At 34.7% G+C, this 15,845-nt stretch overlaps 1 protein-coding gene across 1 annotated transcript in view; it reads right to left on the bottom strand.

Moving 5' to 3' along the window:
- The window catches only part of LOC145268400 (voltage-gated delayed rectifier potassium channel KCNH1-like), a 186,086-nt gene that overhangs the window by 73,822 nt on the left and 96,419 nt on the right, over positions 1 to 15,845 (bottom strand). Inside the window, exon 6 of the mRNA XM_080123962.1 lies at positions 13,223 to 13,643. Within this exon, the coding sequence (XP_079980088.1) occupies positions 13,223 to 13,643 (421 nt within the window). The remainder of the gene's footprint in view (positions 1 to 13,222; positions 13,644 to 15,845) is intronic.

The following is a 15,845-nucleotide window of genomic DNA, read 5'->3' as shown; positions in this document are numbered from 1 at the left end:
TGCCACAAATTGTATTTCAATGCATAGATGTGCATAGTAACAACATTTTTTAGCCGAAAATTCCCGTCGCGTCTCCAGATTTCATCGGTGAAGAAAAAGGCCAAACAGAAATTTTGAAGGCCAAACTGCTTTAAAAAAAAGGCCAAATTCGTGAAATTTGGCCTCGCTATCAAACGATTTGACCTTTGAGAACTCTACCAAGCTCCTCCTACAATTTTGGGTCTAAACACGTGATATTATAGATATAGATTCCTTGGACATGGATCTAACTTAAAGTTTAAAAAAATTGACCGTTTTTTTTCTCAGCATTAACCTCAAAACACCTGGGCAACGCCGGGCACCGATTGCTAGTATATATATATATATATATATATATATATATATATATATATATATATATATATATATATATATAAATGATGGGACGATTTCAATATTTTCTCAATTCCAATACAATTACTGATTCCGATTCCAATTCTTTATATATCTCTAAATATTTAACTATACAGTTGTTATTTTAACCGATTACCATAAAAACGCATGTTAAAGGTGCATATATTTTCTCAAATGTAAAAACACACTTGTAGGGGGGGGGGCGATATATAGATTTTAGTTTTACTGGTGGCTTAGAATCAATAAATATTTAGTATTTTATCATTACTACCAGCGGTGGAAGATTTCGTGTGCAGCTGACAAATATATTAGTGGGAAGGTGGAAGTGACCTGTCTAGACACTAAATGATATATTTTAATTGGTGTCAGATTGCCAAATGTCATCTTTGCTAATACTTTTTTTTTAATTATATTAGCTTTTCTTTAATTATATTAGCTATCATTGAACTCTTGACGAGACGATTAATGTTTAAACATGGATAGTTTAGTTTGGAATTTAGTTTTTAAAAGTCGCCCAACGCCAGAAAGTAAAATGGACGTTAAACCAATAATAATGATGATGATGATGATGATGATGATGATGATGATGATGATGATGATGATGATGATTCCTTATTTTAAAAAAATGTAGGTAAAATCATGTATCATTGGAGATTTTATAAGTAGTTTAAGTAGGTGAGTTTAAGTAGTTTGAGAGGGATACGTCCTCAATGATCAGTCTGACAGTAGCTTTGCTTCTATCAAACTAAGGATTTCTCCTCAGTTTTAAGAAATCTACCCTTTTCGCCTTTAGAGTCTCTCTTTGAGAAGTGATTAGTTTATTGCTGACCGCTTATGTCTCAGTAGACATATGCTTTGTTTGGGCTGAATAAAAGTTTTAAAAAATCCACTACCTTGTGAGGATATCTTGTTTTTTAGAGAAACGGTCTCAGGAGTAACCCTCTAGGAAAAATTTAAAGTAGGAGCCCCAAAGTCAGTTTGCGATTATATGCAATCCTGTCTCAGCAACTCGTGTAATATCACTAATCCCAAAATGTACACGCCCTTCCATTTCTTAGGATCAATTAGTGCTGTGGAGAGGGCAGACATTGTCCTGCTACACAGAACATATAATCCTAAACCTCCATATAAAAGACACTCCAGAGTTGCTTTGCATAAGTGAATCTTCATGCAAGCTGGGGAAGCACATAAATAAGTCAATGGTTGGCTAATCTCCTCCACATCGTGGGGATATCTTCATTTTTAGAGAAACCCCCTCAGGAGTTTGGAGCAGGGGTCCCAAAATCAGTTTGTGATTGCATGAAGTCCCAACCCCAGCAACTCTTGCGATTTCACTGTTCTTTGGGTCAAGAAGAGGTGGTCTTGCTACCTAGGCAACAGCTGATTTTCCATATAATCCTATCTTGGCTTGTGCCCAGAAAAATACACTCCAGCGTCGCTTTGCGTCATCGAATTAACATGGGGGGAGCACATAAATAAGTCAATGGCTGACTAATTCTCAATATTGTTATTTATTATTACTATTTTTTCTTCATGGTAGCTTGGTGCCCGGGCAGAGAAATTGACAGAGAAAGGCTAAGTGGATGGTTGAGTGGCCATCATCAAGAGCTGATCATTGCAGCATTGCTATCAATGGACATCAATGGAAGAAGAAGGGGGTCAGTCAGAAGTGGACAAGCATTCCACTCAAGCGCTACATGTAGATGAAACTTACATATCAGATTTCTTTCTTTTATAACACTTAGACACACAAGTACAGGCTTTTGTATTGCACTCATGGGTTGAGATCTCTAGTAAGGAAATAAACGGCTGCCAGTTAGCATAAAGTATATTCCTTCAGGAAAAATAGAATTGGGCACTGTTGTTGTCGATAATGTAAACGTAAAATATGTATAAGCATTGTAGTTTGATTTATTTTGTAGCAAGAGTAATAGAGTAGGATAGGGATTCAAACCCGACTGCTGTCTAAGCAGTTGGGGTTTGAATCACAGCTTGAAGCACTCACTTGTCTAAATTCATCTACAGATAGAGTTGTTAGACGAGCAAGTGTTTCAACATATATTATGTATTTTGATATGTAATATTATAATATTATTTTTCATTATTTATTATTAACGTTTTAATGTGAACAATTCTTACTTTTGTTTTAGAAATGTGTGATTTTTATTTTTTAAGTAAACTTTCTTTTTTATGTGACACATTCGTAAAAGTAAATAAACATATTTTTTACGGAAAAGTATCATTCTTACGCCAAACTACTACTACTACTACTACTACTACTACTACTACTACTACTACTACTACTAATAATAATAATAATAATAATAATAATAATAATAATGGTACTTGTACAGTTTAATGAAGACATTCAAAAATGAAAATATCGACAAAAGGTTATATTGTACGTATCCGATTGAAGATCTAAAAATAAATTTCATTTAATTTGACCGGACCGAGTAGATCTTTTTTTACAGCGGAAAAACACATTCTTATGAGAGTGCGTTGAAGTCAGCCATTATGGAATTTGTTGAACACGCCTCGGGGAGATAACTCAATGTAAAGCGCCGACACTCCCTCCCCATCTTTAATTCTAGCTTTTCTTCCTAAGAATCGAACCTTTTGCTCGGTATCATAACAAATTGTTTTTTCACTATAAAAAAAAAACTACTTGATGAAATTAAGTGAAATTTTTTTTTCGAAAAACTTCGTTCCATAACGGATGCATGAAATATAACATTTTTTCGATATTTTCATTTTTTAATGTTTGTACAAGTACCATAATAATAATAATAATAATAATAATAATAATAATAATAATAATAATAATAATAATAATAATAATAATTCGTTTAAGAATGTAATAAATTTCTTCAGTTAAAATATCTGTTGGAAGATCTTTCATCGAGAACATCAAATCATCTACCACCGTCTAGAAAACAGGGGAAGTAACGCAACAATGACATGTCTCGAGGAATATGCCGGAATGCCTATATTATCATCATCATCCTCCATCTCTTTTTCAAAAGATGGGATAACCCCATTGCTCGATAACAGAAGATGCAATGCAAGAAAAAGTATTTTCTTTTTACAATTAATTTGATGACACTGTTGTGTCGAACGTGAAACTCAAACTAAAATACCTTTTTTTTTATTTTCAGGCTAAGATTAACGTGTAGCATCTGTTCTATCCAAAGATGGTATTATAATATCGTGAAGTCTCCCTTCTCACCGGATGTCCTTAGAATGGAAATATCTTTCAGCATGGCAGTAATAAGCAACAAATGAAAGATACCACCGTGGAATTTCCATGAATCACGCTGGTAACATTTGTGTTATTATGTTATTGATGCCCAATTTAGTCATTACACTTGTCTCATATTATTGCAATAAAAACGAAGGTCGGATTAGCACTAAGCTGAACCTTGAACTTTTAAGGTCTGAGGTCAAACAATAGATAGTAGCCTTCGGCAGGTGATACTGAGTAACAATTTATAATGAGAGACAGGTGAGGTGCGAGGTTGGTTTGATGAAGATGAAAAAGAGTATAATTCAAACGGATGATATAAAAGATGGAGCAAGAGACTGGCTGCAAATGAGAGAAAGAGAGACTGTAGAAGTGAGAAAATAGAAGAGACAAAAGAAAAAAGTGTGTGTGTGTGAGAGAGAGAGAGGGGGGGGAGAAAGAGAGTTTCTGTGTGTGCGTATATGTGTGCGATTGTGTGTGTATGAAAAAGAGAATTTCTGTGTGTGTGTGTGTGCGTGCGTGTGAGAGAAAGAGAAGGGCGAGAGAGAAACCAGTTGGAAGTTTGTGTGTGTGTGTGTGTGTGTGTGTGTGTGTGTGTGTGTGTGTGTGTGTGTGTGTGTGTGTGTGTGTGTGGGCGCGCACGCGCAGGATTGTGTGCGTGTGTGTGTGACAGACAGACAGACTGACAGACAAACAGAAGGGCGGAAAAGAAACCGGTAAGAAATGAAAAAGACTGGTAGGAAAAGAAAAAAAAAGAATAAAATGGGGTAGAGAGAGATTCTTTCTCTACAAAACAGCCAAACTAAACACCACGAAGATACAAAGAACTTGAAGTATAAAAATTGTTTTTTACGGAAGTATTTGATTTGGCATTAGCATTTTCTGACAAAAAAAAAACAAAGCAACCAAACCAAACATCATGAAAGATTTGAAAAACGTGAAGCACAAAATCTTTTACCAAAATTATTGAAGTCGGCATTAAATAACCTAAAAAGGGTTGATATGACAAAAAACAAAATAACCAAATCAAATCTATCTCTATAAGAGTTAGATATGTTCAAAGATGGAATTCTACTGGCACATCTGAAGAGAGATGCTGCTTAGTGCACTCTTTCTTGCCTTGACAGAGTACAAAATCGATCTTGAAATCTAGTGGCAGATGGCCTACTCCCTTCTCGACAGACCCTTTCTCACAGCAGAGACTTTGCTAGTCTCTCTCTACCGCATCATTATTATATGGTCCCCTTTTGTAAAGCATTCACAGCAAAAACTCATCTAGTTACAACCACTATCGATATTTTTTCTTTCTTCCTCTGTGTACTTAAAATAACAGAATTTCCATGAGAAAAAATTCTCCCTCTCTATATATATCTATATGTACATATAAAAAGCATTTTATGTGTGCGTATGTTTGTGTGTATGTGTGTGCGTGTGTAAGTTCGTTCCCTATGGATTCTGAAACAGCTGGGCGGAGATTTTGGAAATTTCATACGAATGTACTTTATGTGCAGGAGTGTTCTTAGATAGGTTTCGTATCAGAATGCCTCCGATAAATATTGAAAATCGATAATCAACAAAAAAATCTGATTAAAGAATATAGATTAATATTCCGATTTTGACCAAAGTTAGCACTTTTATACAGCCTAACATCACAAGTGCATTTGAGAAGTTTTGTCACTGCACAAGCAGAAGGGCCGGCATATAATATCAGCAGTAGGAATTTTGATAAGAAATGAATGTTTCTGTTTAGAGCACAAAATTGAAACATTATACTTGACTTTTGCATTTTAAACTTTGATTAAAAATAATTTTATAAAATTAACAGTAGATTACTTATAGTGCAGTCTACACTACAATGTATTGGCGACTGTCTTTGGTTTATCCTTGTAAAACATTCATCGCAAGAATTCGTCTTTTTTGCAACAAAGAAAAATAAAGATTTTTCAATAATTTTCCAGAATAGCTAATGAAGCAAAAAGGGGGTAAAAAACAAATAAACGTTACGAAAGACAAGATAAATATTTTGCTATTGGTAACATTTATTTGTTTTGCGTGGGAGTGTGTGTGTGTGTGTTTTTTTTTTTTGTTTTTTTTTCACTCCTTTTTTTGTTGGCTATTCTGGAAAGTCATCATTATTTAAAACCAGCGGAGATTAAGAATTATCCAAAAACGGCGTTTTCTTTATATCTGCAAGTGCCTAGCGGCAGATGGGGGGATTTCCATGGGCGTAGCTTCTTTACAGGAGTTTTCTACTTGAGGAAGACATTACTGTGGGACTGTTTCCCTACTGATTACAACTTGGCGTTCTGCAAATCTAATGTCAACAAATTTACAATATAATCAAATGCAGTTCATACCATTTATAAATATCAGTACTTTCAATAGAATTCCTCATATTTTTCAGTTGGCATTCTCGTTAGGTCTTATCCTCAAGTGTCGCTTGAACTTGATAAACGGTGACCTCGATAGTAACCCCCTACACACACACACACACACACACACACACACACACACACACACACACACACACACACACACACACACACACAAAACTTCTAATTATCCTGTAGATTCAGGTATACAACAATTTGTATTGCTTTGGTTACTCGGACAATTATTCTCATCTTGGGTGTCATTGGAACTACGTTTCGGTCGTTGAAACCTACGACCTTCCTCGGGTGGTAAATCCATGTTTCCTTGTCTTTACTAAGGAAAAGAGACGGGTTAGCTTTGCAATGCAAGAACTCGGGCCTTGGGTTTGAAGGTGTGTCTGTAAATCATAAAGAAAGTCATAAGAAAGCCCTAAAAATATCTTAGATCCCCATCTGGTATCAATTGAAATGAATAGCTCTCGTCTTCAGGAGGCCTCATGTTTTGACAAGCTTCTGGACTTGACCTTTACTCCTGGTCTTAAATGGAACACGTACATCAAATCTGTTGCCGAGGCCCCTGGAAAAATGGTGGGATCCTTCTATCGATCCAGTAGATATCTCGCTGCTGATGCAAATCTCTATCTATATAAGAGCCAGGTACGTCCAAGGATGGAGTACTCTTGCCACATCTGGGCAGGAGCTGCTAGAAAGGACTTGTCCTGCCTTGAGAGAATTCAAAATAGACTTCGTAGCCTCGTAGGAGATGTCCTTTTCTCTTCCCTGCGACCTCTATCTCACAGAAGAGATGCTGCGAGTTTGTCTATGCTTTATCGTTATTTTCATGGCAAATGCTCGCCTGGGCTTCAATCTATGGTCCCCCCTCGCCAAAATTTCACAAGAAACACTCGTCTATCTGAAAACACTACCAATAATTCCCCCCACTCTTTATCTGTGCCTAAACCTAAACGTAGATTTCATGAACAAAGCTTCTTTCTTAGAAGTGCACTCCTGTGGAACTGTCTTCCGTTTTCCTGCTTTCCAGCTGACTACAATCTGATTGTCTTCAAGTCCAACATAAACAAGTTCTTGATGAGCCGTTCCACTGAAGTTAACAAATTTACCGAATTTCCATTACTAACGATTACTATATTGTCCAATTGACTACTGTACACTCTTAACCTTTATCCTCGAGTGGTCTCTGGGCCTTGATAAGTGGTTATGCCTATGTAAAAAACAGAAGAAGAAAAAAAGACCCTGAAGATTAAAGTTTCTTTATGATTTACGAACACACCCTCAAACCCACGGTCCGAATTCTTGCGATGCAGAGCTAACCCTTCTTTTCCTTAGTAGAAACAAGGAAACATGGATGTCACACCCGATGAAGGTCGTAGGTTACAACGACCGAAGCGTTGTGCCAATAACACTCAAGATGAGAATAATTGTTCGATTAACCAAAACAATACAAACATTCACATCTCATCTAAAAAATTCAGACTTGCATTATACAACATTTGTTTAGCAAATAGGATCGTGTTTTCGTTAGTAATAAACTTGTAAGGAAGAAATCGTTAGTAATGGCGAGTTAAATTAGATTAATCAATAGCAGAACAAATTAACTAAATTTTTGAACAAACTTACCTTTTCCTGAGCATTTTATTGTTTCGAAAGATAAGATACGAGGATGAATTGTCTAAAAACGGGGAAGAACAAGATTTCTAAAAACAGGGAAACGCAAGAATTGTTTAAAAACAGGGGGGGGGGAAGTAACAATTATCTAAAAACAATGAAGAGCAAGAATTTTCCAAAAACGGTGGAAAGCAAGAATTGTCCAAAAACGGTGAAAAGCAAGAATTGTCCAAAAAACGGTGGAAAGAAAGAATTGTCCGAAAATGGTGGAAAGCAAGAATTGTCCAAAAATGGGTAAGAACAAGATTTCTAAAAACAAGGAGAATCAAGACTTGCCTAAAAACAGGGAAAAGTAACAATTGTTTAAAAACGGGAAAAGAGCAAGAATTTTTTTTTTAAAAATACAAACAAAAAAACGGGTAAATAGAAAACATAATTTAAGAGTAAAATAATTTTCTAAAAACGGGGAAAACTTGCTGAATTTAGCGGATAACTTTAAATGCCTGATATTCGTGCAAGCGAACGAGAGCATGCTATCCTCGTGAAGTAAATAAAGAAATGCGTTCGAAATTCCGTCCAAATTCCCGACTTCGAATTGCCGCATATATATATAAGCGAAAGGTAGTTTGCTTGAATCATGAAGATGCAAAAGAAGGCTATAGCAATGCAGGAAACAGGCTGTTAAAGTAATGTGACGCGTGAACAAAAATGGACAAACGAAAGGAGGTCTTGTAGAGTTTTTTTCTTTTATCTTCACATATCCATTTATTTTCCAAAACATCACAAAAAATAAAATAATATATAATAATACGAAATGAATGAATATAAAATAGTCGTAAAGCGAAAATAAAATAAATAAATAAATAAAACAAAAAGATGAATAAAATAAATAATATTATATAAAGTAAACGTTGCCTGGGTTGACATGAAGTTCAATTTGGAACACCCCTTCTATACTAATCATTTTCATCATGGGCAACGTGAATACCCCCCACAACAGTTACAAAAATAAAAGAACGATAAAAACATGTAAATGTAATCGCAAAAAAAAAAAAGTATGTGATACCCTCTCTACCAGATATTTCGAATACAAAGAGAAGAAACTATTCTCCGAATATTGAGCACTGGAAAGAACCCCCAACCCACCCACCCCAAAATAATTAAAAACAAAGTTTTTTTGAATAAAAATAGCAGCGAATGCCCGTGCGATGGCAAGAAAAAAAAACATTAGCCAAGTAGGCAGAACCCCTAAAAAATGAAGATATACCAAAATTAATTCCAAAAAACAATCATGTGAATTTTTTTGTCATTTTATGTTTCTAATGTAATCCTCCTCCACAAAAAAATTGAATTTGTCATATTTTGGAGTTCGATTTGTTTATGAAATTGTTAGGTGAAAGTACAGAATGTCTCATAAAAATTAATTAAAGGCATCCTTAATTTGTTTCAAATATAATTCCCCCCCCCAAAAAAACAAACAAATTGTATTTGACATGTTTTGCCCCATCCCCGGCCCGATCGCCAAGATTGAAAAAATGCTAGAGGTGACGTCTTGTTGAACGCTTGGTGGCCAAAAAGTGGGTGCTCATTTTACGTTAAATTTATATAGAAAGGTCATTCCCCACTCTAAAATGTCATATTTTCTTTCTTTTTTTTTTTTCAAAAGTTTTCTTACATATTATTTATAAAGGATATTTAAACGTATTAGGCAAAAAAAAAGTAGACCTTCATTTTTTAGGGTTTAAACGATGCTGCGTCACGTCGTAAAAATTTACCTATATTTAATTAGAAAGTAAAATTTGTAATTGATGAGATTAACGTGAAAAAAGTGTAAATTGTGGAATTTAGAGGGGAGAGGGCAGTAGATATTTATTTTTTTTTCACATCGTAAAACTTTACCGATTTCTGCATAGCTGTTTAAAGAATAATAATAAAAACAAATGAAATCTTTTCAGTTTTTTCGTGTTTTTTGTTTGTCTGTTTGAATCTTTATAATAAACAATAAAAGCCAAATATTTTCCTATCTACACGGATTTATTTTGTCAAGCTAGAAACATATTGAGATTACCAAATTGTTTTATTTGGTGAAGAGTTTGTTTGTTTGTTTGTTCCGAAGTTTCTAGAGGCAAATAACTCTAAAAAAGTTTTTTAAAAATCGATGTTGGAATAATAATTCCAAATAAATTAAATTAAAGATGTTATCAATATAATTATTATTTAAAATTGATAAAATAACAATTTTAAATAGAACACTTAAAACTATTCTCTCGCTAGAAACATTAACTAAGATACCGCTCTTTAATAAAATTGATTTTTCTTAATGCAATATGCAAATGAGATGATCCATTAATTGTATATTTTGCAAGAATCATAATATATATGGAAATAAATGAAAGAGTAAAGTAAAGAGCCTTTGTATATATTAATCAAATTGTGAACAAACAAACAAACAGGAATACGAATTTATATTTATATATACCAAGTAGAAAGTATTCAGGAGGGAAAACTCGTGAATTAAAACGAGGTTATTAAGAGTGCTCAATAAAAAAAAGCAAAATATAATATTTTAAAATGTCAGTTAACTCCCACCCACTCCTTCTGATTTTAAAGTTTTTATTTTATTTTATTTTTTATTTTTTAAATATCTCCTCTATTTCTTCAGTCAAGAACCAAACTTCTTAACGTGTACACAAGCGTCGCCTGAAGAAGACTTTTGGTCCTTACCGACCATTTGTGAGAAAAATTAGCATGTTCAGTGTAGCATCTATGTTATATTTGTCTATATAAATAAAATATCATATATATACATATATAAAATATTATATATATATATATATATAATATATATATCTAAAATAATAATAATCTATATATTATATATATAATATATTATATATATATAAAATATTATATATATATAAAATATTATATATATAAAATATATATATATATACAATATTATATATATAATATATATGTATAAAATATTATATATATAATATATATATATAAAATATTATATATTTTTTTTTTTTTTTTTTTTTTTTTTTACAAAGGCATCACCACATTATCAAGGCCCAGAGGCCACTCAAGGATAAGGGTTAAAGAGTGTACAGTAGAAGTTGGTCAATATAGTAATCATTAGTAATGAAAATTTGGTAAATTTAATAACTTATATGGAACGGCTCATCAAGAACTTATTTACCTTAGACTTGAACACAACCATATTGTAGTCAGCCGGAAAGCAGGAAAACGGAAGACAATTCCACAGGCGTGCAGTTCTAAGAAAGAAGCTTTGTTCATGGAATCTATGTTTAGGTTTAGGCACAGATAAAGAGTGGGGGAAATTATTGATAGTGTTTACAGCTAGACGAGTGTTTCTTGTGAAAGTTTGGCGAGAGGGGACCATAGATTGAAGCTCAGTTGAACACTTTCCATGAAAATAACGATACATCAGAGACAAACTCGCAACATCTCTTCTGTGAGATAGAGGTTGTAAGGAGGAGAAAAGGACATCTCCTACGAGGCTACGAAGTCTATTTTGAACTCTATCAAGGCAGGACAAGTCCTTTCTAGCAGCTCCTGCCCAGATGTGGCAACAGTATTCCATCCTTGGACGTACCTGGCTCTTATATAGATAGAGAATAGCATCAGCAGTGAGATATCTACTGGATCGATAGAAAGATCCCACCATTTTTCCAGCGGCCTTGGCAACAGATTTGATATACGTGTTCCATTTAAGATCAGGAGTAATGGTCAAGCCCAGAAGCTTGTCAAAACTTGAGGCCTCCTGAAGACGAGAGCCATTCATTTCAATTGATGACAAATGTGGATTAAAATGTTGATGATGTAAAGAGAGAAGCTTGGTTTTAGATGCATTAAAAGTAACCAGCCACTCCTTTCCCCATTGTACTACATGCTCAAGATCAGAGGAGAGAGAATTGGAGAGTACTTGCTCGTTTACTGTCTTAGATGTGGTACCATAAATGGTAGTGTCGTCAGCATAAATGTCTACAAATGATGTAAGGATATGATTTGGAAGATCATTAATGTAGATCAGGAAAAGAGTTGGGCCCAGGATGGATCCCTGAGGGACACCGGCATTAATACTGAGAGCTTCTGATTTTTGCCCCTCAACTACTACTCTTATGAACCTATCAGAAAGAAATGATTTAATAATTGAGAAGACTTTTCCAGCTATACCATAGCTAGCGATCTTATGAAGTAAACCTTTATGCCATACCCTATCAAAGGCTTTAGATATGTCAAGAGCAATTGCCCTAGAAAGATTGCCACCGTCGAGAGATTTGCTAATCCTATGCGATATAACTGTAAGGACATCTGCTGTAGATCTAGCAGAACGGAAACCATATTGAGTGTCACTAAGAAGGTTATTTTTGTTGAGATGTTTGATTACTTCTGTATTTAACACAGATTCTAGCAACTTACTCATGACGCACAGGAGACTTATTGGCCTGTACTGAGAGGGGGATGAGCGATCACCTGAATTCTTAAATACAGGGCATACTGATGAGATTTTCCAGGGAGATGGGAAACTATTCTCCTTAAGACAACGTTTAAACAGTTTTGTAAGTATGGGCGCTAGTTCAGGTTGAAGTTTTTTGAGTACTATAATTGGAATACCATCAGGGCCAGTTGCTTTACTGGAATCAAGGTTTTTGATTAGCTTGGCAACATCACGTACAGATATACGTATATCACATAGCGTGTTTTCTGATGCAGGAGGAAATATTGGGGGTTGGCGGTCTTGGTCGCAAAGGGTAGAATTAGCTGCAAAGTTCTTGACAAAGAGTTTGGCTTTGTCTGATGCTATATAATACATATATATATAATAGTATATATATACATATATATATAATATTATATATATAATATATATATAATATATAGAAAATATTATATATATATAATATATATATAACATATTATATATAATACATATATATATAAAATATATATAATATATATATATAAAATATTATATATATAATACATATATATATATAAAATATTATATATATAATACATATATAAAATATTATATATATAATACATATATAAAATATTATATATATAATATTTTATATATAAAATATTATATATACAATACATATATATAAAATATTATACACACACACACACACACACACACACACATATATATAATAAACACACTTCATTTGAGTAAATTCTAAAAATTATATGAAGCGTCCCAAAGCCTCACTGTCTGAACATTGCTTTGCATATTTACCAAAAGACCCCAAAAAGTAAAAGTTAAAAATGTTTAAGTTCAAGTGTATTGAACCAATAGCTTTTCAAAAGTGCTCAAAACATACGTAGGGCTTTCATAATTACAATTATATAAACATTAGATAATTAATCTACGTTTTGATGACGTGAACCGTCTCATCAAGAGTTCAGCAATATATGTGTGTGTGTGTGTGTTGTGTGTGTGTGTGTGTGTGTGTGTGTGTGTGTGTGTGTGTGTGTGTGTGTGTGTGTGTGTGTGTGTGTGTGTGTGTGTGTGTTATAAATAGATATTGAAAAGAAAACAAATAATACATACCTCCACAAATCATCATGAAAGTGGCAAATATTTTCTCGTTCACCGTGTTGGCAGCAACGTTACCAAATCCAACACTTGTCATGCAAGACAAGGTAAAATATAAAGAAGTCATGTAACGCATATCTTTAGACGGGCCGTCGTGGAGCTCGTCGTTACCGTATGCAGACTTGTTGATGTGGAATGGGCTCTTGGTAATTTCACTCAGCTTTATCATCCACCCGTAGGGTATCTGTTGCTGTGCTTCGCTGTACCCGATCGAGTACCATATACAAGCGAACCAATGAGCAAAAAGTAGAAAGACTAAAATGAGGAGAACAAGAACGGCCGCTCCATATTCTAGGTAATGGTCAAGTTTTCGAACCACTCGACCCAGGCGTAGTAAACGGACAACTTTCAGAGCACTAAATAAAGTGCTGATGCTCTGAAAAAAAAAAAGAAAGTAATATATATTTTAAAACCCAAAAACATATAAAGTGCATAAAAAGGCTGTAGCAATGTAAAATACCCGGCTAGTACAGTGATGTGACGTATGAATAAAAACAGAGAAACGAAGATCCTGTTTATTAAAAAATTTTCGTATATCTACTTATTTATTTTTCAAAATCATTCACACACACACACGCGCTAGCGCACACACACAGTGATAGTAGGCAGGTAAACTTGAACCACTAAAAAGGAAAAGGACGTGAGAAAAAAAAACGTGACGTCTTTGCTCTTGCGCCCATTACCGAAGCGGAAGTGACGAATGTTGAAATTAAGGCTAGTCAATCGAAATGAGGGGATGACTTTCGAAAATATCGGCGAGAAAAGTGATCCCTTCCGTATAGAGAAGTGCCCAGTTGAGGGTGAAGGAATGAATGTCTTTAGCCAATTTTTCGATATTTGTCGTCCAGAGGGTCGAGCTTCAAAACGATACCAATCTCGTGAAAATCCATCGCCTTTGTCAAAAGTTTTAGGCATACATACATACATACATACATACATACATGATGGCAGCAAATTCGTTCTCAAATATTGCCATTACATGATATAGCAATAAAAAATTGAAACATGGAGACAGATCAGTGATGAGCCGCACGAAAGTGGCTTTTAAGCCCTGCCAAACTCTAGCATTCTTTGGCACACATGCTGCAAACATGAGCGCGACTAGCAGCACGTGCTTGATGGTCACTTCTATGAACATTCAAATGTTGCTTCAAACTGCCTGCTGTTTTGCACGTCCGATCGCAGTTGACACAAATTAAATTTGGCAACACAAGACTGTTTTGTGGCCCATTGCGCTGATGAGTAGCCTGGTGGCTTATCAGCTCAGCTCTGCTCAGACATAATCTCCTGCACGCCTCACACTCCAGACCAATTTGGCGCTCCAGTTCGTCAACTGCTTCTTGTACATTCCCTTTCCGAATATCACTCCAGTCGTTCATACTGGGTTCGCTCAGCCTGAAACTTGCCCACACCTCCCTGCGAGGTCCTTCTCCACTCTCCACAAAACAAGACTCTCCCAGGTTTTCTCATCCATCTCACATTTTTCAAGGTGGACCTCAAACAATCCTTGAACCTGATTTTAAGCTTTTGAGTCAGACACCTTCCCTCGGAAAGCTCGCCATAAAGGAGTTGTTTGGGAAGTCAACTGTCTGACATCCTTACCAAATGACCACTCTATCTTATTCTATGTTTGATAATAATATACATACATACATACATACATACATACATACATACATACATACATACATACATTTAAACAGACGGGTGAGCTTTATTTTATAGATGATTATTTTTTTTATTTATCTTCTATATAAATAAAATGAACTCATTTTTTCCGTCTGATTTTGACATTAATAGGATTAAAAATCAAGATATTTCATGCAAATATAATATGCACAAACGGCAGAACAATATCTGAGGTGTGTTATAGGCTTATTATTTCTCAAATTCCTCGATAATCTTAGATTTCTATACTTTTTCTGCTGAGAAGTCACGGCCAAAATCGGTTAAGATCAATGGAAGTGGTAAAATATTTTCTCTCTAATAAATTCCTCCTCCCCCTGCCACCACTTAACACCGTTTGGGGATCGTTCACAAGGAACAGTTGAGAAGAAAACACCGGTTTGGCTTCGTAGTTCTTTCATGTGAAGTTATTTAAAATCACTAAACTAAGCTGCAGTGCTCTGTGGCGTAGTGGTTAGTGTGCTGAACAATTCACATTATATTTTCACGTTCGCGCCGACCTACCGTAGTCGTTTTTTTTTTTTTTTTTTTTTTTTTCCTAAACAACTGGAATGGACTTTTCTTGGTGGCCGAACTGTTAACGTTGCAGATGTTTTTTTGTTTGTTTGTTTTTTTTTTTCACACTTTATTTTCCTACTTTTACTCATGACTCCGGGTTTGATCCTTCCTACTTACCTACCATAACATTTTTTAAAACTCCCCCCCCCGTCCCGGAAACAAACACTCGGGCAACGCCGGGTACCCCCGCTAGTTTCAAATATTTTACAGATAATATTTTGGAAATAAATTATGAATATGTATAGCATTGAACAATGTATGCAAGTTGTGAAATTGTTTTACCAAAATCAGGGGTCAATTGTTTGGACTTAAAGAGTCTCTCGTTATCTCTCGC

The sequence above is a fragment of the Euprymna scolopes genome, chromosome 43, assembly GCF_053919585.1.
Source record: "Euprymna scolopes isolate OS-2025 chromosome 43, ASM5391958v1, whole genome shotgun sequence".
Lineage (NCBI taxonomy): Eukaryota > Metazoa > Mollusca > Cephalopoda > Sepiida > Sepiolidae > Euprymna > Euprymna scolopes.
This window is presented reverse-complemented; position numbering and strand designations above follow the sequence as displayed.